The 24,193-nt window shown below is 35.5% G+C and overlaps 1 protein-coding gene across 3 annotated transcripts in view; it reads left to right on the plus strand.

Annotated features, from left to right (window-relative positions):
• LOC117331897 (transketolase-like protein 2) overlaps positions 1-24,193 on the plus strand; it is a 59,204-nt gene that overhangs the window by 23,780 nt on the left and 11,231 nt on the right. The window contains exons 1-4 of one of the 3 annotated variants that reach the window (XM_033890860.1): positions 749-1,059; positions 16,937-17,054; positions 19,588-19,991; positions 23,628-23,755. In XM_033890860.1, coding sequence (XP_033746751.1) covers positions 971-1,059; positions 16,937-17,054; positions 19,588-19,991; positions 23,628-23,755 — 739 coding nt within the window. In that variant the 5' untranslated portion in view covers positions 749-970. Of the gene's footprint in view, positions 1-748; positions 1,060-1,378; positions 1,400-16,936; positions 17,055-19,587; positions 19,992-23,627; positions 23,756-24,193 lie in introns of those variants that run through there. The other 2 variants (XM_033890861.1, XM_033890859.1) reach the window with 2 other exon arrangements.

Raw genomic sequence — 24,193 nt, forward strand, 5'->3', positions numbered from 1 at the left:
TTTTCCAATCATTTTACTTCAAACCGGTTTCAAAATGATTTGTATGGATTTGCATGGATAATTGTGATAAAAACCAAGCCCATATCCAAAATGAAGTAATCCAGAAGTTTGAGACATATTGGTTCCACACCACTACAGTACATATGTGAGATTTTGATCTCTTTTAGTACAAACATATGGGGTAGGACATGTGTGGTTTATTGATGAATAATGAAAATAACGGTTGTTATGTTGAAGTGTGATTCATAACTTTAAATGTAAGATTTTGTTTGATTTTTTAAAAAGTTTATTTAGTTTGTCTGAGGGAGTTACTGCCTTAATATTATACACATACATGTACTTGTTGCATCGGAAATTTGTATTGAGACTCCATGTGACAAACAACAGGAAAATATGTTTCTACCACGTGTGACAAGAATCAAAGCATTACTTTTGAACTTGTTGCCATGACCTTTCAATGTTTGTCCCTACAGGTATCAGAAAGCTCTTACCTGTGTGAAGTGACCAGGTGAACTTTAATGTACTGTTTATTGATGACTAACAGGCCAATTGAACAAGTACAGGACAAGATGTTCCTGTATTAGTGGTATAGATTTTATCAGGAAATAAGAAATAAAGTTTATCTAGGCCAGTCCAGGGATAGCTCCTGATGATTCGCATCCGAGGAGGACACATTAGTCTTGTGTGAACAGGAAACTGAGTCAGCATAGTGTAATATTGTAATACAAGCTATCACAGTTTACTTAAGGTGTATAGGGCTGTCATATAGGTACGGTCTGGTAATAGCTGAAGTGTAGGACTCTTTTTCCAAGCCAGTAGATTTACCTCACCGAACATGAAATAGAATACAAGATACACGGGAAAGTCACTGAACACAAGATACAGGGAAAGTCACTGAACTGTAGTAAACGTTTTCAATACGAGGCTTAGTTAGTCTTTTTACATGGGAGTGTGAGAACAAACCTTAGAAATGGCTTCAAACAATATGCAAGTACTCAAAGACATTGCCAACAAATTGAGGATACATAGCATTAACAGTACAGATTCTGCAGGCACAGGGTAAGTTTTTATTCACCTGTTTAATTTTGATTTAAATTTGATTGTAATTAGCTGATGTTATTTTTGTCACTAATCAATTTGAAACTTTGTTGGCATTTCCAAACAAGATCTACTTTTAAAGCAAAACATTTAAACAAATTATTTTATTTCCGTTATATTAATCTCTTATGTTGGCCTGGATGGAATCGTGTGAGGGGTCTTGTACTGTGGGAGGAAACTGTAGGGTGTGAAATGAACCAGGGTCAAAATACCATAATCACTGTGTGCAGCCTCACTATCGGGGATTCGGTATTGTGGGATATGGGGTGTCAGCACCAAGACAACAGGCTGATCACACACGGGAGGCAAAATTACTTGTATCTTTTTCTAAACGTATCTATTTTACTTAAAATGTTGTGCACGGGTTGAGGGAATGTTTCGGCGGCTTAACTGTCTAAAATATTTAGTGCAATTGCCTGCTGAATGGGCAAACACTCATGAACAGTGTCAATACCTAATTCACTATGAATGCGAGCATTTTCACAAATATATCTGTATTACATGTTTGTAGAATCATGATTTCCACATCTTAGGAAGGAATTTAAGAGTTGTGCAATAAAATTAAAGTAATGGTTTTATGTTAAAATCGCTTTTAAGCAGTTAAATGTGGTTTTTATGGCGAACAATCAATGTGGGTACTGGGGTTAATTAAGGCTTTAAAGAGAGCTATGGGGTTTCAGTTAAATTGTTGTTTCATATATGATTCCAGATGTCTTACATATTGCTGAAGAAAAAACAGGATTGTGGCTAAAAATATAGCCTAATGACAAAAAGAAAGACTTATGATATTTTGCATAAAATAGGTGATATATAGGAAGTTAGCATAACCTTATATCCAACATCATGAACCCTGCTGTCCACAACCATAGCATCCTGAACCGACTCCACCACTGTTTCTGCAAATTAATTAAGATCATGCGAGAGTCAGCTTTTAGATTTCCTAGAAGATGAATCACAGACTGTAGATGATGGAAAGCATATAGTGATGTCCTCATCATGGACTTCTCTTAGGTGTTTGACAGAGTGAATCATTCTCTACTCTGTCACAAGTTTAGATATTATGGAGTAAATGATAAGGTCAACACCCAGATAGAAGGTTTAATATCAGAAAGAGAAAAGTGTGTACTTGTGAGTGGCCAAAAATCTGTCAAAGTAACGTCATGGGTGCCTCAAAGATGACCGTCTTCGGCACATGTCTTTTCCTTTTCTATAAAAAATAACATCCCCAAAAACACCATCTTTACTGTTCAGTTGATGATGCCTTTATGTATCTGACAGTGAGTTCTAAGTCAGATAGCCTACAGACCCCTGTGAAATGATTATAAATAATTCATTTATTTATTTATTTATTTATTAATTCATGAATAATTTTTTTCAAATTATGTTCATGAATATTCATGAATTATGTAAGAGAGTTTTTCATTCATGAAATCATCATAGTTCATGAATGTTCATGAACTTTTTCATTCATGACAATTCATGATAGTTCATGAATATTCATGAACTTAAACTATGATGAATACTCATGAACTTTTTCATTCATGACAATTCATGATTAGTTCATGAATATTCATGAACTTAAAACTATGAATTTGGCAGGAAATTTGAGGTTTTCTTATTGTAAAGGGGTTTAGTAAGCCTGTTCAGTTTCCTTATTCTTCTTTAAAGCCAACAACAAAATTGTAATATAGACATGGAAATTTAAAAACATTTTAGATATTAAGTTTAGTTATTCAATTTAAAATGTAAGGTATTTTTTTATTCAAGAAAATGTTCGATTTAAAGTAAAATTCTCATTCATTAAAGTTCGAAATTCATTATCAAGTGTTCTTAACTATTTCATTCATTTTGATGAATTTTAATGAATTTTAATGAATATCATCTATGCATGAAAGTTCATGAATAGTTCATAATCACATATGATGAAGGATCATGAATCTTAATGAATTTTTGAAATTATTCATAAAAGGTCATGAGAGGTATTTGATGAATATTCATGAACATTTTTTCATGAATCAAAAACTTATAGTATTCTTAAAAGTTCATGAATGATTCATGAACATTCATGAACTCATGAATACCATCTCGCAGGGGGAAAGACCTAGACAAGTTGGCACTATGGGAAGTTGTTGGGATTTGTTATCACTCTTTCTGAAACTTCATATGTAGGTTGCCCTTGGTCCTTAGTTATGCATATTTATACCCCCGCAACGAAGTTAGGGGGGGTATACTGGAATCAGGTTGTCCGTCCGTCCGTCTGTCTGTAGACGCATTTTGTCCGGACAACTCCTCCTAAACCGATGGGCCAATTCCGATGAAACTTCACACACATATTAATGATCATGTGTAGATGTGCATGCCACTTTATTTTTCTAAAAATTGTGGTTGCTATGGCAACTGGTCACTATAAACAGGTTTTCTGATAAGAACCATAACGTTAAGTTTGTCCAGACAACTCCTCCTAAACTAAATGGCTAATTTCAATGAAACTTCACACAAATATAGAGGACCATGTGTAGATGTGCATGCCACTTTCTTTTCTTTCAAAATTATGGTTGCTTTGGCAACTGGTCACTATGAATATGTTTTCTGATAAGAACCATAACTTTAAGATTGTCCGGACAACTCCTCCTAAACCGAAGGGCCGATTTCAATGAAACTTCACACAAATATAGAGGACCATGTGTAGATGTGCATGCCACTTTATTTTTCTCAAAATTATGGTTGCTATGGCAACTGGTCACTATAAACATGTTTTCTGATAAGAACCATAACTTTAAGTTTGTCCGGACAACTCCCCCTAAACTAAATGGCCAATTTCAATGAAACTTCGCACAAATATAGAGGACCATATGTAGATGTGCATGCCTTTTTCTTTCTTTTTTTTCAAAATTATGGTTGCTATGGCAACTGGTCACTATATTACTTGGTTATCTTAGTTAGCCTCTAATTAACAGTTCCAATTCACCATTGACTTGTGCAGATTGCGTGGGTATTAGTCAGCCATCCTGGCGACAGTTCTAGTTCATTTTGGGACCAATTAGAAAACAATATGGCCGACAGGCAGCCATCTTGGATTTTGACAATTGAAGTTTGTTATTGCTATTTCTGAGAAAGTACTGAAGGGATCTTTCTGAAACTTCATATGTAGGTTCCCCTTGGTCTGTCGTATTGCATTTTGGGACCAATTTGAAAACAACATGGTTGACAGACAGCCATTATTGCTAAATTTTAAATTTCATATGTTACTGTTAGTTCCCCTTGTTTGAAATGTACTGGAGGGATGTTTCTCAATTTACACAGATTAATAAGAGGAAGGGAAAAATAAAAGAGAAGATCAATCTGACATGCAAAACCAATAAAGATCATTCAATGTCCCTCTGGGATCTCTTGTTATTTTATTAATTTTTAACCAGCATTTTAGCTCCCCTCTTTGCCAATCATCTTCATTTTGTTGAAGTTGGGCAATATCCTATAGATACAGACACCTTTGAACTTTCAAAGGAGGTAAAATCATGGTTCCACATGAATATTATGCTCGTACTCTTGCAATAACTTCACAATGACTATCATCGTAAAATACCGACTGTCTCATGCTAGGTTGCTTCCCTTCTTGGTCACCCTGCCGCTTCGGTACCGACACCCAATATCCCACAATACCGCATCCCCAATCATGAGGCTGCACACAGTGATAATGGTGAAGTGAACTGTGGTTTCCCGACCCCAAAAGACTTATAATATATATATATAATAGTTTCTTTGTTATATGTCTTTTAAACCGTTGAGATGATCCCCACCCCATTACCATATATGGCATATTGCTTGGCATCAAAAGATAAATACAATCATGATGTAAAAATAGGCCCTATAGCTGGGGTCTTTCCCCACCCCTAGGTACTCAAGTAGATTTGTTTTTGTTATATTTTTGAAACTGTTAAGACCCCTGCCCCATAATCAAATATTAGCATTGTTGGCATCAAGGGAAAACACAATCCTTATATGAAAATAGGCCCAGGGGTCTTTCCTCACGACTGGGACCACTAGGACTAAGTTTCTTATGTTTTGAAACTGTTGGGATCCCCAACCCCAACTATATATAGCATTATTGGGCATCAAAAGATCAACACAATCATGTTGTAGAAATATGCCTTGCATGGATCTTTCCCCAACCCAAAAGACTTAGTTTTTGTTATATCTTAGAAACCATTGAGATTCCCACCACAGAACCATATATAGCCTTGCTGTCCATCAAGAGATGAACACAATCCTGATGTAAAAATAGGCCCTGGGGTCTTTCTCCAGCCCTAGGGATTAAGCTTCTTTGTTGTACCTTTTAAACGGTTGAGATCCCCACCCCATAATTTTATATACATGTAGCATTGCTGAATATCAAGAGATAAACACTGTAAAAATAGGCCCTGGAATCTTTCCCTACCCCAAAATACTTATTTTCATTTTTTTTTTTATATTTTTGAAACTGTTGAGATCCCAGCCCCTTAACCATATATAGCATTGCTGTGCATCAAGGAAAAAACACAATTCTTACATGAAAATTAGGGCTGTAATGAAACACTTACACCACAATACATATTGCGATAATCCACCCAAAATCCGATACATTTCAATATGAAACAAATTTTCAACAACTCATGTAAAACTTGACAGGTAAATTGCTGGACTTTTACATCGGCGAAGCATACTCAGCATGTTGACAACGAGTCACCATTTTAGTTTTCCTGAAATCGAAAGTTTTGGCAAACAGCAGAGCGATACATTGTAGGGGGGTTTTTAGGTCACCTGATACGAGTCTCAGTTGACCTACTGCGATCACCTTTTGCGAGGCGTCATAGGTCGCCCGTCGTGCCGCATAAACAATTTACATTTTCAACTTCTTCTTAATTACCAACAGGCCCAGAGACCAGTTTGTTCAAATGGATGACCTTGACCTTCATTCAAAGTCAGAGGGGTCAAATATGCTAAAATATTTAAACAACTTCTTCATAACCAAATGGCCCAGAGACCCAATATTTTGTCTGTAGCATGCTGGGATGATGGGCTACCAAGTTTGTTCAAATAGATGACCTTGACCTTCATTCCAGGTCACAGGGGTCAAATTGGCTAAAACCTTTAAACAACTTCTTCTTGATAACGGACAGAAGCAATTTATCATGGTTATTGGTGCACTAATGAAAATAGGCCTTGGGGTCTTTCCTCACCAAAAGGAGGGACTTAGTTTCTTCAACACAATCATGTTGTAAAAAGAATTTCATTTTTCACACCCTTAGAGAGTCTTGACTTAAGCTTTTTGGTTATTTTTGAAGCAGTTTAGATCCCCAACCCATAACCATTTAAAGCATTGTGTGATGTCAACAAATAAAGTTTTAAATGAATTGAACATGAACATTGTTTTGGCATTTCCAACCAGGTGATCAGCAATACAAGCCCTTTGAGCCTCTTGTTAATGACAGAAAATATCTTATACATATATTTTTCTGAAATATTCAAATGAAGTTTGCATCCTGTGATAAAAGCTGATTGGTAATGATTACAGTTTATGTTTAAGTATGATGTTTAAGTATGATGTTTAAGTATGAAATAATTGTAAAATGTTGCCACGTATCAGGTATGACATGGCAATTATTTCTCTTTAGTCAAGCTGAAAAATTTCACTTAAAAGTGACACAGCTGAAAGATTCCATGTTAAGTTGAAAGTTTTTCATCAAAAAATTAATGGGCTTTGACTACCGAGGTAATTTAAGTGGGAGCAGTGTATACTTAATGGTACATTATATTTCTATATATGTAAATATATCTAAAATATTTTCTGTTTGCCCAAACAATTTTCAGAGTCTTAATGAAAATCTTAAGGAGTCGATGAACTGTGACATTGTAATATGTTGTATATGTGAGGTCCATTACCCGGTGTAATTCATAATATGTACTTCCTCAGAACCTGGATAATTTGTATATATATATACACCTACCAAAATGTACCCCTCTTGCATAAAAAGTTCACCCCTATGAAAAATCTTTAATTTTAACTTGATCAATCTGAAATTGTGAAGGTATGAAAAGAGGACACAGGGGGTGTCTTTTACAATGTTTCTGACCAGGGAGTACATTTTATGCAGTGGAATAAAAAGTATCCAGGGGGCTGGGGGAGTTGCGAGATGTCTTTTATATGCATATGAAGGTTTCCTATGATCATATGATGATCCCAAGTCATATTGGAAAGTTGGGGCAAAAAAAACCCAACCTTTTTTTGGCCCTGGGGATTTGATGGAATGGAGTCAGAAACATTGTTAACGACACCCCCCCTATGTGTTGTTTATTCATATTTTTACTAAGTTAAATTTAAAGATTTTTGGTGTGTGTGTGTGTGTGGGGGGGTGTAAGCTTAGAAAATTAAATGTCATGGTATTGTGTACCTTGATCGTGACTATTTCTCTTTGATGGAAAACCCGTAGGTGTTGGGTGGTGTAAAATTTCATTTTTAACCACGCTGAATTTGTTTACATTGTAATCAATATGGTGTTCATGATTTTTATCAAATTTCTTTTTATTGTCATCTGCTCCTTTAAAGCGTGATTTTTTAACTTGGTTGCGTTTTGGGACAAGAAGTTTCGTTTACTTTATGTTGTGCTGTCAGAGTCCTTATACAGGGCAGAACAATAGACCTTCATATACTCTCCAGATCTCCTATTACACATGATTTAAGTTAAGCATGATAAGTGGCTGCCAGAACACAAATTCTCCAGCATTTTGTCATCCTTGTGGCCAGTTGTACATACCAAACAAGCATTCTGTTTCCTACAATAGCACTATCATCAGATTTTGGGCTGTTCTATCCTCTTTTGCCTGTGGTCCATCATCAATGCATCCATCAATTAAAAATCAATTAAAAAAACCAAACTTGAAGCAGTTGTGGTTTTTGACAGTTTAAATATGTTATCAGTTACCACAATTTAATCAGTAAGAATTTCATGGATCTAACATTAATACTTTAATATCTACTGTAGATTCACCTTGGTTTTTAGTTATGTAGGTCTCTTCCCATAAAGTATCACCATATCTCTTCCCCATAATGATACTTTATAACACAATCCTGTATACCCAGCTGGTACATGTATATATCCATGGGATATGTGTTAAAGACGCATCATAAGGTGTCATGATGGGTTAGATAGTTGTTTTTGTGACTTTACAAGCCAGGCTAGACTTACCAAAAGATCAAAAGGAAACCTGCATGGCTCACAGATATTAGAAATTTAGCATTTTCCACATTATTAGCTCACCGGTTACGAGTAACCGAGAGCTAATGCTGTCACCCCGGCGTCGGCGTCCCACCCCAAAACTTTAAAGTTTTTGGAGTTTGGAAAGCTTGTAAGTCGAAAAGTATACACCTCATGCTCTTCTAAGTTGGTTTATACATTCATTAGAGGTCTAGGAGTGATGTTATGGCAAAATTATGCAGAAAAAAATTGTGATTTTTTCGCATTTTACCATTTTGTGGACTTAACTTTTTGGCACCAATACCCACTTTAAAGTTACCAATACCCACTTTTAAGGTTTTTGGGGTAAGTTTTTGGAAAGCTTGTGAATTCAAAAGTATACACCTCATGCCCTTCTAAATTGGTTTATAAATTCATTAGAGGTCTAGGAATGATGTTATGGCAAAATCATGCAGAAACAAATTGTGATTTTTTTCGCATTTTACCATTTTGTGGACTTAACTTTTTTGGCACCAAAACCCACTTTAAAGTTTTTGGGGTCAGTTTTTGGTAAGTTTGTAAGTCCAAAAGTATACACCTCATGCCCTTCTAAATTGGTTTATACATTCATTAGAGGTCTAGGAGTGATGTTATGGCAAAATCATGCAGAAAAAAATTGTGATTTTTTCGCATTTTACCATTTTGTGGGACTTAACTTTTTGAGCACCAAAACTCAATTTAAAATTTAAAGTTTTGGGGGTAAGTCCAAAAGTATACACCTATCACCCTTCTAAATTGGTTTATACATTCATTAGAGATCCAGGAGTGATGCTGTGGCAAATCATGCGGAAAAAAATTGGCATTTTGGCATTTTACTATTTAGTGGACTTACTTTTTCCGAAACAAAAAACTCACTTTAAAGATTTGGGGGTTAGTTTTGAAAAGCTTGTAAGTCCACACCCTTCTTATTTGGTTTATACATCCATTAGAGGTCTAGGAGCAATATTATGTGACATACAATTTCAAAATGATATGCTTATACATACATAAAAAATGATTGCATAGTGTGATTGCTGCCGCCGGTGAGCTTTCGCAATCGTTGATTGCACTTGTTATTCTGAAAGTCATGAGATTGAAAACAGAACCTGCCAGTTCATCGATACAGCACTGTTCTTTTAATGATCAGTGGTTGTGTTGGTTTCATTGTTTAAATCTATATTACCCTTTAGCAGTAAGTCTAATGTTATATCACCGAAACACCATTATAAGGGGCCGCGATCAGTTAGAGTGTCAGCCATGTAACCTGCAGGTGCTTGGTTTGATACTTCCTACCTGTGTCGGTTTTTGTTTCTCAGGAAGCTGAGAAATGGGCGGTTTCTGCTGTTGTGGTCGTGTCCTTGGTCGTGTCCTTGGACAAGACAACTTCCCCTTATTGTAATATACAACTCTATTATACTAAGATAAGATAAGTTTATTTCTGGTTCAGGACATCACTACTGCATACCCAAGCCCTTAAAATGGCCATTAAAAACCCCATTAAAATTTCCCATCATAAAACCATCAATCATGCTATTAATTTTGTACCTTTAATTGCTATTAATTAAAAAATTTTAATACAAGTTTGATAGTCTTTAAATGTGACAGTTTTCAATTTTAATGATCATCAAAGGGTTGAAACAAATCAATTAGTTCATGGTACTTAATTAATACATTTTAATGGCTATTAACAAAACATTTATAATGATCATTAATTATTTTAATAATGGCTTTTAATTTAACATTAATGACTATTAAAGGTACAAAATTAATGGGTCTGAAAAAAAACAATAAAATTTAAATGCATTTTAAGGATTTTAATGGTTTGACAAAAACATTAATAGTCATTAACTCTTATCACTACTGTCAAATTGCCCATTACAAACCCATTAAAGTTTTCACTAAGTAATTGCCATTACAATGTAATAGGGCCATCAATAATTAGTTTTCAATGTAATGGGCATCAAACCTTATGGTGTAATGGGCATTAAACATTTTGGTGTAATGTAATGGCCATTAGGTTTGGAGCAAAACCATTTTTGTAATGCCCATTAACGGTGTCATTACTTTCTGAAGTGTACTCTGTAATGGCCATTACATTTCGTCAGAAAAGGTGTAATGGCCATTAAAGGTGTACAAAACTAAAAGACCATTACAAGAAAATACACTTTAATGGCCATAATTTTTACAAATATAATGACCATTACTTTTAAAGTACAAAAACTGTTTAAAGATCAACACAATGGTAATGGCCATTACGTTTTTACAAACAAAAGTGTAATGGCCATTATATATATAAAGGTATACAAAATTAATGGACCTACATGTGACCATTACATTAGACGCATTCAGAAAATTTAGAAAATGCATTTTACCACTTAATTTCATCAAAGTTCATCATGAACTGTATCACTATGCATGTTTGACAATATCGTTGTACATGTAGTCCTTCCATTAAAAATTGCATTCAAAGTGATCCATCATTTGTTTCAAATTGATAACTGCTTCACAAATGGATATTCACAGTACACAATCATGTGGACCCAAAATCCTTTTAATATTCTTCAGATACATGTAAGAGTGATTTATGTTCATTATTGCATTAATTCTCAATGTACATATGATGTGTGTTTGTACAATTTGGTTGAATAGGCAATACAATTTAAGAAATGCCAAAGCTGCTTGAATATAATGTACACTATGTAAATTTAGGTCACATGCATGGTGATTGGTTTTAAGTTATTTCTTACCTATAAACAGGTTGACATACTTCCAGAGTTGAATATTTCATTTCCTGGTAGTCTTGTATTAATCATGAACCAGGTATTAAAGATAAATACTTCCCTTCATTTGTAAAATAACATGTTGTTCATATGTGTGAGAAAAGCCTCATGGCTGCCATGTATTGGAACTCTCCTGCTTGAAGTTATTGGGCGGGAAAAATTTGGCGGGAAAATTTGGCGGGAAATTTGAAGTTTTTTTTATTGTGAAGGGGTTTAGTAAGCCTGTACAGTTTCCTTATTCTTCTTTAAGCCAACAACAAAATTGTAATATAGACATGGAATTCAACAATAACAATATAATGAAAAATAAGATACTGAAATAATACATTAATTTAAGGTCAAAAATTCATGGTAGTATATTAAACATTGTCATATATATTACAATATGATGTGATGATATTTGTAATATTTGTAATGGCCATTACAAGAAAAAAAATGTCACTTATGAGGAATTGCACATCGGAATAAAAAAATGTAATGGCATTACATAAAGGTACCATTAAGTAATGGCTATTGTATTGTGATCATAATTTGTTATGGCCATTAAATGGAAAATGTAATGGGCATTACATGAAGGTACCAATAAGTAATGGCCATTGCATTGTGATCATAATTTGTTATGGCCATTAAATGGAAAATGTAATGGGCATTACATGAAGTTACCAATAAATAATTGCCATTACATTGTGATCATAATTTGTTGTGGCCATTAAATGGAAAATGTTATGGGAGTACATAAAATCCAGTTAGTAATGGCCATAACATTATGATGACTCCACTCTAATGGCCATTACAAACAGAATAAAGGCCATTAAGAAAAATACAAAACATGAAGTAATGGCCATTATTTTGTTAATGACCATTACAAAGAAAATATTAATAGGAAAGTAATTGAAATTTAGAAAAATAATGCCCATTACATTACTTAACTCCAGGTTTGTCCCAAAAACGGAAACGAGAAATAATGGCCAATTTTAATGGAATCAGTGTTTTTAATGGTTTTGTAATGGGTTTGTAATAGATTTGTAATGACTTTGCTGGGCAGTAGTGACATTTTATAGTCCTCTATACCAGACCCCAAGAAAGATAAACCAGATATTTATATACATATATACATAATACATATCAAAAACATGACACAAATACATTAAGATTAGATTTCAGTCCAGTATGTTACATTATGTTTTATATGATGTATACTGTTAGGTTTTGGTGATGTATGGCTCTGCCAATCATCACATAATTCTAAAGCTACTTTATCTTGTATACGTCAAAGAATTTTTGATCAAGCTAGGCAATATTTAAGAGATCTCTTAGAAAAGTCTTCTAAATGCTTTTTATATCATTATATTGTGGACAATTTTTCCATTCAATTTTACTTAACAAAATATATACCTATGAATTACAGAATATGTTTATCGAAAATTCGTATGTCTGCGCATTCTTTAGCAATCGAAACCGGCCGCTACCAGAATATTGATCGACATAAGAGATATTGTATAATTTGTAAGTCAACGACTGAAGTAGAGGATGAATACCATTTTATATTGAAATGTAACATGTACAATAACTTAAGACGTCGTCTCATTAAAAAATATTACTGGCAGAAACCTTCAATGTTTAAATTGATACAGCTATTGAATGTAAATAATATCAAACAGCTAACTCGTTTAGGCAAATTTATTTTCGAAGCTAATAAGATTCGAGCCGCATGTCTTTAACTTGTTCACTTTCCCCTACATTCGCTCCATATATTTTAACTTGATACACATAAGTATTTCACCATACAATCAGATCTGCCTGATCTCAACGGGGGATGTGCGAGTTTCTGGTAGGGGTATCCCCAACCACTCTCGCATCTCCCTCACCGTTGAGATCATTCATTTGGATCAAATACATAGCTTTTAATATACTGTTATTATATCAATATTATATGTAACCAATAGTACATGATTTGACTAAGTATAGACTTTTATATTTAATATAACTTATGTCAGTGAATTGTATATGCAAATCTTATTTTCGAAGCCAATAAGATCCTGGCTATATGTACAAACTCTGAACTCGTTCTCCACTTTGTAATTTCTATTGCTGTTCACGTATATTATGACTTTGTATATTAAAATATGTGCTAATGGGCAATATGGCCCACAGTCAATAAAGAAATTGAAAATTGATTCTGCAGCCATGATATTTCATACTTTTATACAGCCATGATGTTTCATTTTCATATATACAGCCATGATACTTCATACTGGATATATACAACCGTAATATTTCATACTTGTATACATGAAGCCATGATATTGCATACAAGATATACCCTTATCAGTTTGCAGCATGAACTGCAATGCAGCATATGCTGGAATCATGCTGCTTTTATGCTGGCACCATGCTGCTAGTTTCACAGCATGATTGCAGCATGGTACTATGACAGATAGAAATAGTCTTAATTATGTTATAATGTTATATATATAAATAAATATAATATATATACTGTATATAGATAACAGGATAAGGCTGTCTACTGTATAGGTAAAGGTGCCATGCTGGGCCCATAAACCCCTGACTGAAGGGAAGGGTCTGTCCCCCATGGTGACCATATGGTACAGGAGACTTTCTAAGCTAAAGATAGTTTAAGAGGTTGTGTTTGTTTTATATTGAAAACAATAAATAACTTAATAACTATCTTAATGTGGACTATAATATCTATACCATCCAAGTATGGATGATGTATATGGGTGTGACTGAGAGCTGTTGGAGAACTATGTACGTCAACTTATATATTCATTTTGATAGATATAATAAAACATGAGGAATGGCAACATTGGATTGGTGTGATATTTTGAGACACAGAAGGTGACATCATGGAGAACAATTACATAAGGATTACGGCCGAAAACGACGATTGGTCATAGTACCATGCTGCATTACAGCACATGCTGCAGTCATGCTTTGTCCACTTAGTTAATTTATCATAGGAAATGTATCATGCTGCATTACAGCACATGCTACAATCATGCTTTGTCCACTAAGTTAATTTATCATAGGAAATGTATCATGCTGCATTACAGCACATGCTACAATCATGCTTTGTCCACTAAGTTAATTTATCATAGGAAATGTATCATGCTGCATTACAGCACATGCTACAATCATGCTTTAATTTCTATGATGCTATCAATTATATCATGCTTCTGCACAACATGTACTGCAACCATGCTGCAATAACTTGGCAGTTTGGATATGAATTATATCATGCTGCAATCATGCTTTGTCCACTTAGTTAATTTATCATAGGAAATGTATCATGCTGCATACAGCCCTGATATTCCATACTTGTATACTTGTATATAGTACTGTTATTCCATACTTGTACATCATCTAAGCTGTGATATTTCATACTTATATAAAGCTGTGATATTTCATACTTGTATGTAGCCATGATATTCCATACTTATATATAGCTGTGATATTCCATACATGTATATAGCCGTGATATTCCATACTTTTATATAGCTGTGATATTTCATACTTGTATATAGCTGTGATATTCCATACTTATATATAGCCGTGATATTCCATACTTGTATATAGCTGTGATATTCCCTACTTGTATATAGCTGTGATATTCCATACTTGTATATAGCCGTGATATTCCATACTTGTATATAGCTGTCATATTCCATACTTATATATAGCTGTGATATTTCATACTTGTATATAGCTGTGATATTTCATACTTGTATATATCTGTGATATTCAATACTTATATGTAGCCGTGATATTCCATACTTGTATGTATAGCCGTGATATTCCATACTTATATATAGCCGTGATATTCCATACTTGTATATAGCCGTGATATTCCATACTTGTATACAGCCGTGATATTCCATACTTATATATAGCCGTGATATTCCATACTTATATATAGCCGTGATATTCCATACTTATATATAGCCGTGATATTCCCTACTTGTATACAGCCGTGATATTCCATACTTGTATATAGCTGTGATATTCCATACTTGTATACAGCCGTGATATTCCATACTTGTATACAGGGTGATATTTCCTGGTGTGTGTGGTATTTTGGATTAGTAATTGGTGTTGCCTACTACATGTACCTTACATTCTTCTGTATGGATACAGTGTACCTAATTTTCAGTCCCAGTAATATATATATCAATTGACATACATGTGTATATGAAGAAATAGGATAGTTACTGAACAGTAAGCAGTTAGGGGATGTCAACCCTTTAACACAATGACTTATACCATGAATTGTGTTCTTACCGAAAGGATGAATAAATGGTCTTTGATCATATTCCTTGTTTCTGTATTGTGCCGATTTACAAATATAATATTTAAATTTTAATCCATTAAAGATTGGATCTAGAGTTTTGCTGCATTGTTTGGTTGATCTGCCCAGTTAGGTAAACATCAATATCATTAAATGATCATTAGACCTGGCGGACAAGTTAAGTTCAGAGACGACAGGTCTTAAATCCCCCCTCCCCCTCCCCCCCCCTCTATGATAAATCCTTTAGATTTTTCCAAAAGGAAATAAATCATATATGTATTGAAAATAAAGCAAATTTCTTATGGATATTTTTTAACTCTAATTCCATGATTTTCCTGTGATGAAAGGATGCTGATCAAAATTATCTAGTAAGTCAAAGAATGCTTGTAAAACTATCTAAGAGCCAATAATTTATGTAATTAAGCCAATTTTTCATGTCAGGGGCCAGCTTATTTGTCATTTGCTTGTGTATAACGCTATGTACATGTAGTGGTGTGGAACCAACATGTCACAAACTTCAAAGTTATTTCATTTTGGATAAGCGCTTAGTTTATATCACAATTATCCATGCAAATCATTTTACTTTAAACTGGTTATATGAAAAGATTTGCATGGATTCACATGTTGTATGGATAGCTGTGATAAAAATTGTGGGAAAATTGTAAAATTCTGAATAGTTACGTAAATGTGAATGCCATGCATACATCTTTTATTTCACTTATACATAATTGTATGTTTTCTTTTGATGAGCACAAGCAATTTAAAAAAAAACAGTAATAAAATCAAATGAAAAATGTCAAAATGACTATTTTCTGTGACAAGGGGCCCATGAGCCTTAATTAACATTCCCAGAGTTTTGATATATTTTTGCAGATTTTATTCCTTTGACCTTTATTTGAGGTCAATGTGGTTCAACCAAGTAATGCGGCAACATGCCACAGCTAGCCCAATAATAGGTCACTGGGCCTCTTGCTAAGTTAAAAGATTTGACCCATGTGAAATTGAATGACCTGTATCAGTACATCGCTACTGTCACTATACTATATGTACAGTGTTTACACTTATATACAACACATAAATATTTGAACCGGAATATGTACAGAACGTGTTATTTAACATTTAAACCACTGTATAATATCGTAATCCAATTAACCCAGATGAAATATTTCGACTGAATCGACAGTGAATATTGGGAAAGCACAGAAACATAACTGGAAAGGAACAAAACATGTACATTCAATGATAATAACAACGTTTTTACCGTGATGTCCCTTTAAATTACTGCAGTTAATCCTTAGTATGGCATGATGGATCTGGTCAAGATGTTTACCGTAATTGTCATAAGGAGGAACCTCAAATTCTAACATCCTTTAAACATTTTTTTTTAATATTGGTCTGGTAATGCTGAGCATCAAAACAATATAAAGATAAGCCTATGGAATGTGAGAATGATTCTGACTATGTTGCTATATAAATGATTTTGTGTATCCTTCCTCTTACAGACATCCAACATCATGTATGTCCATGGCAGAGATTATATCTGTCCTCTTCTTCAACACTATGAGGTACAGTATTAAAGAGCCCCGTGGTCCCTCCAATGACCGCTTTGTCTTGTCTAAGGTGAGTTGCTTTTTACTAAGGTCAGATAATTCCACCTTTTTAGCCAACCATCATTAGATTAAATCTTGATTTTTAGGTCACCTGAGATTAAGTCTAAGTTATCCGTCATACGCTGTGCATCTTAAACAATTAACGTTTTCAACTTGAGGCCAAGGGTCATGATATATATATTGGGCTAGTACCATGCATTGATGAACAGTTACCAAATTTGTTCAAAGATTCTTTGAAAAATTGGAAAAAAAATTGTACCTTATGCTCAACTTAACATGTAATAACATTGACCTACTTGCAAAGTCAAAGGGTCAAATATGTAATTAAATCTTTAAGTGATTTTCTGATGGTGGACTATTCAAATTGCCTTGTGTCCGTGGTCCGTCCATCCGTCCGTAAACAATTCTTGTTATCGCTATTTCTCAGAAAGTACCAAAGGGATCTTTCTCAAAAATTTCATATGTAGGTTGCCCTTGGTCCCTTGTTATACATATATCATTTTGAGACCAGTCGAAAAAAACATCATGGCCGAGAGGCAGCCATCTTGGATTTTGACAATTGAAGTTTGTTATGGCTATTTATCAGAAAATACCGAAGGGATCTTTCTGAAATTTCATATGTTGGTTCCCTTTGGTCCCTAATTATTTATATTGCATTTTGGGATCAGTCGGAAAACAACGTGGCTGACAGGCAGCCATCTTGGATTTAGACAATTGAAGATATTTATAACAAAGTTCACATAATCTATCCGTACATATACATATTTTACCATTTTTAACCAACTTTTTTATCATAATGATCTAAATATACAATACGGATGCTTTTAAAAATGACAAATTTTATCTGATTTTAACTTTAAAAATAAAAAATGTTAGTATATTGTTTGGCCCTAAATGACCCTAGTTGTTGATGGGCCGTAAAACATAAACAAACAAACAAACAATTGAAGATTGTTATCGCTATTTCTCAGAAAGTACTAAACAGATCTTTCTCAAATTTCATATATAGGGTCCCCTTGGTGCCTAGTTATGTATATTGAATTTTGAGACCAATTTGAAATCAATATGGCCAACAGGCAGCCATCTTGGATTTTGACCTTTGAAGATTGTTATCGCTATATCTCAAAAAGTACTGAAGGGATCTTTCCCAAATTTTATATGTAGGTTCCCCTTGGTCCCTTGTTATGCTTATATCATTTTGGGACCAGTCGGAAAACAACATGGCCGACAGGCAGCCATCTTGGATTTCGACAATTGAAGTTTGTCATTGCTATTTCTCAGAAAGTACTGAACGGATCTTTCTCAAATTTCATATGTAGGTTCCCCTTGGTCCCTCGTATTGCATTTTGGGACCAATCTGAAAACAACCTGGCCAACAGATAGCCATTATCGCTAAATCTCAAATTTCATATAGGTTCCCCGTGTTTGAAAAGTACTGGATGTTTCTCAATTTACACAGATTAGTAAGAGGAAGGGAAAAATAGAGAGAAGATCAATCTGACATGGAACCTATAAAGATCATTCAATGGTGGGCGCCAATATCCCTCTGGGATCTCTTGTTTTATATAAATTAAGAGGCCCAGTGTCATGTTGTTGTCCAGTAGCATACTGGAAGGAAGGAATATTTAATATGAATTTATTCAAATGAATGTCAATGACCTACTTTCAAGGTTACATAAGTCCAGTGTGTTAAAATCTTTAAACAACTTCTCAATAACCAAGAGGCCCTAAGTGATGATATTGGGCCAAAATCATGCTGAGATGAAATGCTACCAAAGTTATTCAAAAGAGTAACTTTGACTTACTTCAAACGTTACATTTGTCTAATGTGTAAGAATAAGGTTCTTAATAACCAAGAGGCCTCTAGCCATGATATTGGACCAGTTTCATTCTGGGATATAGGGCTGACAAAGCTGTTCAAATGCGTGACTTTGATTTACTTCCAAGGTCACAGAGCAGGTCAAATGTGTTAAATCTTTAAACAACTTTTCAATAAAGAAGGGCCCAGGGTCATGCTTTTGGGACAGTGTTATGGTATGCTTTGTTGTTGGACTGAAAAGTTTGTTCATTTAAATGACCTTTACCTACCTTCAAGCGCACTGGTCAAATGTAATAAGTTCTTAATTTAAAAACAGAAACATCAACTCTCAGTGTAGTCAGAACCAAGGTGATCATTAAGGCCCATTGGTCTCTTGTTAGTCATGAGACTGATAAATAAAACATTCATCTGGCATTTGAAGGGTGTTATTGCTATTTCCTGTGAAGTTCTTAATGGATCTTTCTCAAATTGATCATGTAAGTCCCCTTGGTGTATATTGAATTTTAAGACTGATCGGAAAACAAAAAGGCAAAGAGGGGCCCATAATAAAATTTGTTTGTTGAAATTTGTTATTGCTATTTTCAAAACGTTTGCCATGGATCATTTGCATGCATGAATCTTTCTCAAATTTCATATTAAGAGGAAAGATGAGAAAAGTCTGTTTTTTAGTTCATCGACACTCACATGCGGGATGTTTAATGAGTACTATTTTCTTATACTATAGGGTCATGCTGCCCCAATATTGTATGCAGCCTGGGCTGAAGCAGGACTTTTCCCTACAGAGGATCTGCTGAACCTAAGGAAACTTAACTCTGACCTTGAAGGCCATCCTACCCCTCGACTGAACTTTATTGACGTGGCAACAGGGTCCTTGGGCCAGGGTCTGAGTGTTGCTGTGGGAATGGCATACACAGGAAAGTACTTTGATCAGGCTGATTACAGAGTCTACTGTGTCATTGGAGATGGAGAGAGTGCTGAGGGTTCCATCTGGGAGGCCATGGCTTTTGGAAGTCATTATAAACTGGACAATATGGTGGCCATCTTTGATGTGAACCGCCTGGGACAGAGTGAGGAAACCAGCCTGCAGCACCAAATTGATGTGTACAAAGCCAGAGCAGAAAGCTTTGGGTAAGCTTCAAAGAAAGCTTAAATAGCAACAAATCTGACCTGCTGTTTTTAGCTCACCTGCCCGAAGGGCAAGTGAGCTTATGCCATGGTGCGGCGTCCGTCGTCCGTCCGTCTGTCCGGCCGTCCGGCCGTCCGGCCGTCCGGCGTCAACTTTTTCATTTAAACAACTTCTTCTCAATAACCAAGAGGCCCAGGAACTTCATATTGGGCCTGTAGCATACTGGGGTGAAGGGCTTCCAAGTTTGTTCAAACAATTGACCTTGACCTTCATTCAAGGTCACATGAGTCAAATAGGCTATAATCTTCAAACGACTTCTTCTCAATAACCAAGAGGCCCAGGGACTTGATATTGGGCTTGTAGCATGCTGGGATGAAGGGCTACCAAGTTTGTTCAAATAAATGACGTTGACCTTCATTCAAGGTCACATGGGTGAAATAGGCTATAATCTTCAAACGACTTCTTCTCAATAACCAAGAGGCCCAGGGACTTGATATTGGGCCTGTAGCATGCTGTGATGAAGGGCTACCATGTTTTTTCAAATAAATGACGTTGACCTTCATTCAAGGTCACATGGGTCAAATAGGCTATAATCTTCAAACGACTTCTTCTCAATAACCAAGAGGCCCAGGGACTTGATATTGGGGCTGTAGCATGCTGGGATGAAGGGCTACTAAGTTTGTTAAAATAAATGACTGTGACCTTCATTCAAGGTCACATGGGTCAAATAGGCTATAATCTTCAAACAACTTCTTCTCAATAACCAAGAGGCCAAGGGACTTGATATTGAGCCTGTAGCTTGCTGGGGTGAAGGACTACCAAGTTTGTTCAAATAAATGACCTTGACATTCATTCAAGGTCACATGGGTCAAATAGGCTATAATCTTCAAACGACTTCTTCTCAATAACCAAGAGACCCAGGGACTTGATATTGGGCCTGTAGCATGCTGGGGTGAAGGGCAACAAAGTTTGTTCAAATAAATGACCTTGACCTTCATTCAAGGTCGAATGGGTCAAATAGGCTATACTCTTCAAACAACTTCTTCTCAATAACCAAGAGGCCAAGGGACTTGATATTGGGCCTGTAGCATGCTAGGGTAAAGGGCTACAAAGTTTGTTCAAATAAATGACGTTGACCTTCATTCAAGGTCACATTGGTCAAATAGGCTATAATCTTCAAATGTCTTCTTCTCAATAACCAAGAGGCCCAGGGACTTGATATTGGACCTGTAGCATGCTTGGGTGAAGGGCTACAAAGTTTGTTCAAATAAATGACCTTGACCTTCATTCAAGGTCACATGGGTCAAATAGGCTATAATCTTCAAACGACTTCTTCTCAATAACCAAGAGACCCAGGGACTTGATATTGGGCCTGTAGCATGCTGGGGTGAAGGGCAACAAAGTTTGTTCAAATAAATGACCTTGACCTTCATTCAAGGTCGAATAGGTCAAATAGGCTATACTCTTCAAACAACTTCTTCTCAATAACCAAGAGGCCAAGGGACTTGATATACGGCCTGTAGCATGCTAGGGTAAAGGGCTACAAAGTTTGTTCAAATAAATGACGTTGACCTTCATTCAAGGTCACATTGGTCAAATAGGCTATAATCTTCAAATGTCTTCTTCTCAATAACCAAGAGGCCCAGGGACTTGATATTGGACCTGTAGCATGCTTGGGTGAAGGGCTACAAAGTTTGTTCAAATAAATGACCTTGACCTTCATTCAAGGTCACATTGGTCAAATAGGCTATACTCTTCAAACAACTTCTTCTCAATAACCAAGAGGCCAAGGGACTTGATATTGGGCCTGTAGCATGCTAGGATGAAGGGCTACAAAGTTTGTTCAAATAAATGACCTTGACCTTCATTCAAGGTCGATTGGGTCAAATAGGCTATATTCTTCAAACAACTTCTTCTCAATAACCAAGAGGCCAAGGGACTTGATATTGGGCCTGTAGCATGCTAGGGTAAAGGGCTACAAAGTTTGTTCAAATAAATGACGTTGACCTTCATTCAAGGTCACATTGGTCAAATAGGCTATAATCTTCAAATGTCTTCTTCTCAATAACCAAGAGGCCCAGGGACTTGATATTGGACCTGTAGCATGCTTGGGTGAAGGGCTACAAAGTTTGTTCAAATAAATGACCTTGACCTTCAGTCAAGGTCACATTGGTCAAATAGGCTATACTCTTCAAACAACTTCTTCTCAATAACCAAGAGGCCAAGGGACTTGATATTGGGCCTGTAGCAGGCTAGGATGAAGGGCTACAAAGTTTGTTCAAATAAATGACCTAGACCTTCATTCAAGGTCACATGGGTCAAATGGGCTATATTCTTCAAACAACTTCTTCTCAATAACCAAGAGGCCCAGGGACTTGGTATTGGGTCTGTAGCATGCTTGGGTGAAGGGCTACCAAGTTTGTTCAAATAAATGACCTTGACCTTCATTCAAGGTCACATGGGTCAAATGGGCTATATTCTTCAAACAACTTCTTCTCAATAACCAAGAGGCCCAGGGACTTGGTATTGGGTCTGTAGCATGCTTGGGTGAAGGGCTACCAAGTTTGTTCAAATTAATGACCCTTGACCTACATTTAAGGTCACAGGGGTGAAATCGGCTTAAATCTGTAAACAATAATTTTGCGATAGCCAAGAGCCTCCTAGACCAGATATTAGGCCAATAAAATGCTGAAATGAAGGACTAGAAAATTTATTAATATGAATAAACCTAGCTTACTATGATAATCAGCATAGTATCTGTAGAAATGACCTCAATCAACTTCAAAGTTGCTGTAGAGCCAGGTGAGCGATACAGGCCCATTGGGCCTCTTGTTCTTTTACTGGTCATGTTGCTGAAGAATCGAATGACCTCACTGTTATTTTGTTTTATTTTCTGGCCCTGATCACCATCAGATGGTGGGCGATTCAAACCTACCTTCCATCAGTGCAGCCTTCCATAAATATTTCTCATTTTTATACAAAATGGCTAACAGAGGTCCCTCTCAGAGTTTGGTAGTTGGATTTTGTTATCATTATTTATCAAAAGTACTTAGATCTTTCTTGAATTACATATATCTAAGATTTCCATTAATAAAGTTGTGACCATTCAATCTATTTTTTTTTATATAGATTGAATGTTTTTTTTTTGCATGTTAAGTTTTATGGGCTTGCCCTGAACTAATGTAGAATCAGAATTTGTCAATAGATAATGAATTTAGAGAAAAGCATCATAACATGGTGGGTGCCAACATCTCTGTGGGATCTCTTATTGAAATATGGCATTGTGCTGTGGGCCCAGTTGTAAGCTTTTACTTGATTAGTGAAAAATCTCATTTCTCTTTTACTTCCAACCCTGAGTGTGTGTCTTAACATAAGCAGGTAGGAAATGACTGACAAGTGTTATAGTTGTATTTAACTTTGTCAAGTTAGTTTTACTTGAAACAGTTTTATCAGAATTATAAAATTGAACATCTGAGCTCTGATCTGCTTGATTAGATCACTTTTAAGCTGTGATTATTTCATATCTTATTCAATAACTATGCTATCTTTATACAATCAATATGTATTATGTAATTAGCTCTTTGTAGAGGTAGGTATATATGATTTGTTTTAACTAATTACCCTTTGTTTTTGGACAGGTGGAACACCTATGTTGTGGATGGACACTCTGTGGAGGATCTGTGTAAAGCATTCCATGAGGCTTCCTCTGTCAAAGGCAAGCCTACCTGTATAGTGGCCAAGACCTACAAAGGACAAGGTGGATCAGGTATGTTTACCATTCAAAGATTCAAAATAATTGAGAGATACCATACTAGGTGTCACATTCATGGTATATCCAGGGTATTACTCCCTCATATCCTTCTAAATTAGTTCCTTATAACAGCTACCAAATTCTATTCCAGCATATTGAGTAATCTATAGGTATCAAATTGTAATAATCCATTCAAATCCTTCTCAATTAGTTCCCCTAACAAATATTTACATGTGGTGCCACAGTCTCTCATTGCCTCGGTGTTTATCATGGACTGCATGTATGAGTGGAAAGAAGCAGTCAAGATCACATGACATGACTGTTATACCATTTTGATCACAATCATGGAAATGCTTCACTCTATTCATTACAAATGAATCAAACGTAGCGAGGATGATGATTTAGAACAATTGTGTTACTATGGTGTCATTTTGGCACTATATTGATCATGCT

This window comes from Pecten maximus, chromosome 7 (genome assembly GCF_902652985.1).
Source record: "Pecten maximus chromosome 7, xPecMax1.1, whole genome shotgun sequence".
NCBI classification, from domain to species: domain Eukaryota; kingdom Metazoa; phylum Mollusca; class Bivalvia; order Pectinida; family Pectinidae; genus Pecten; species Pecten maximus.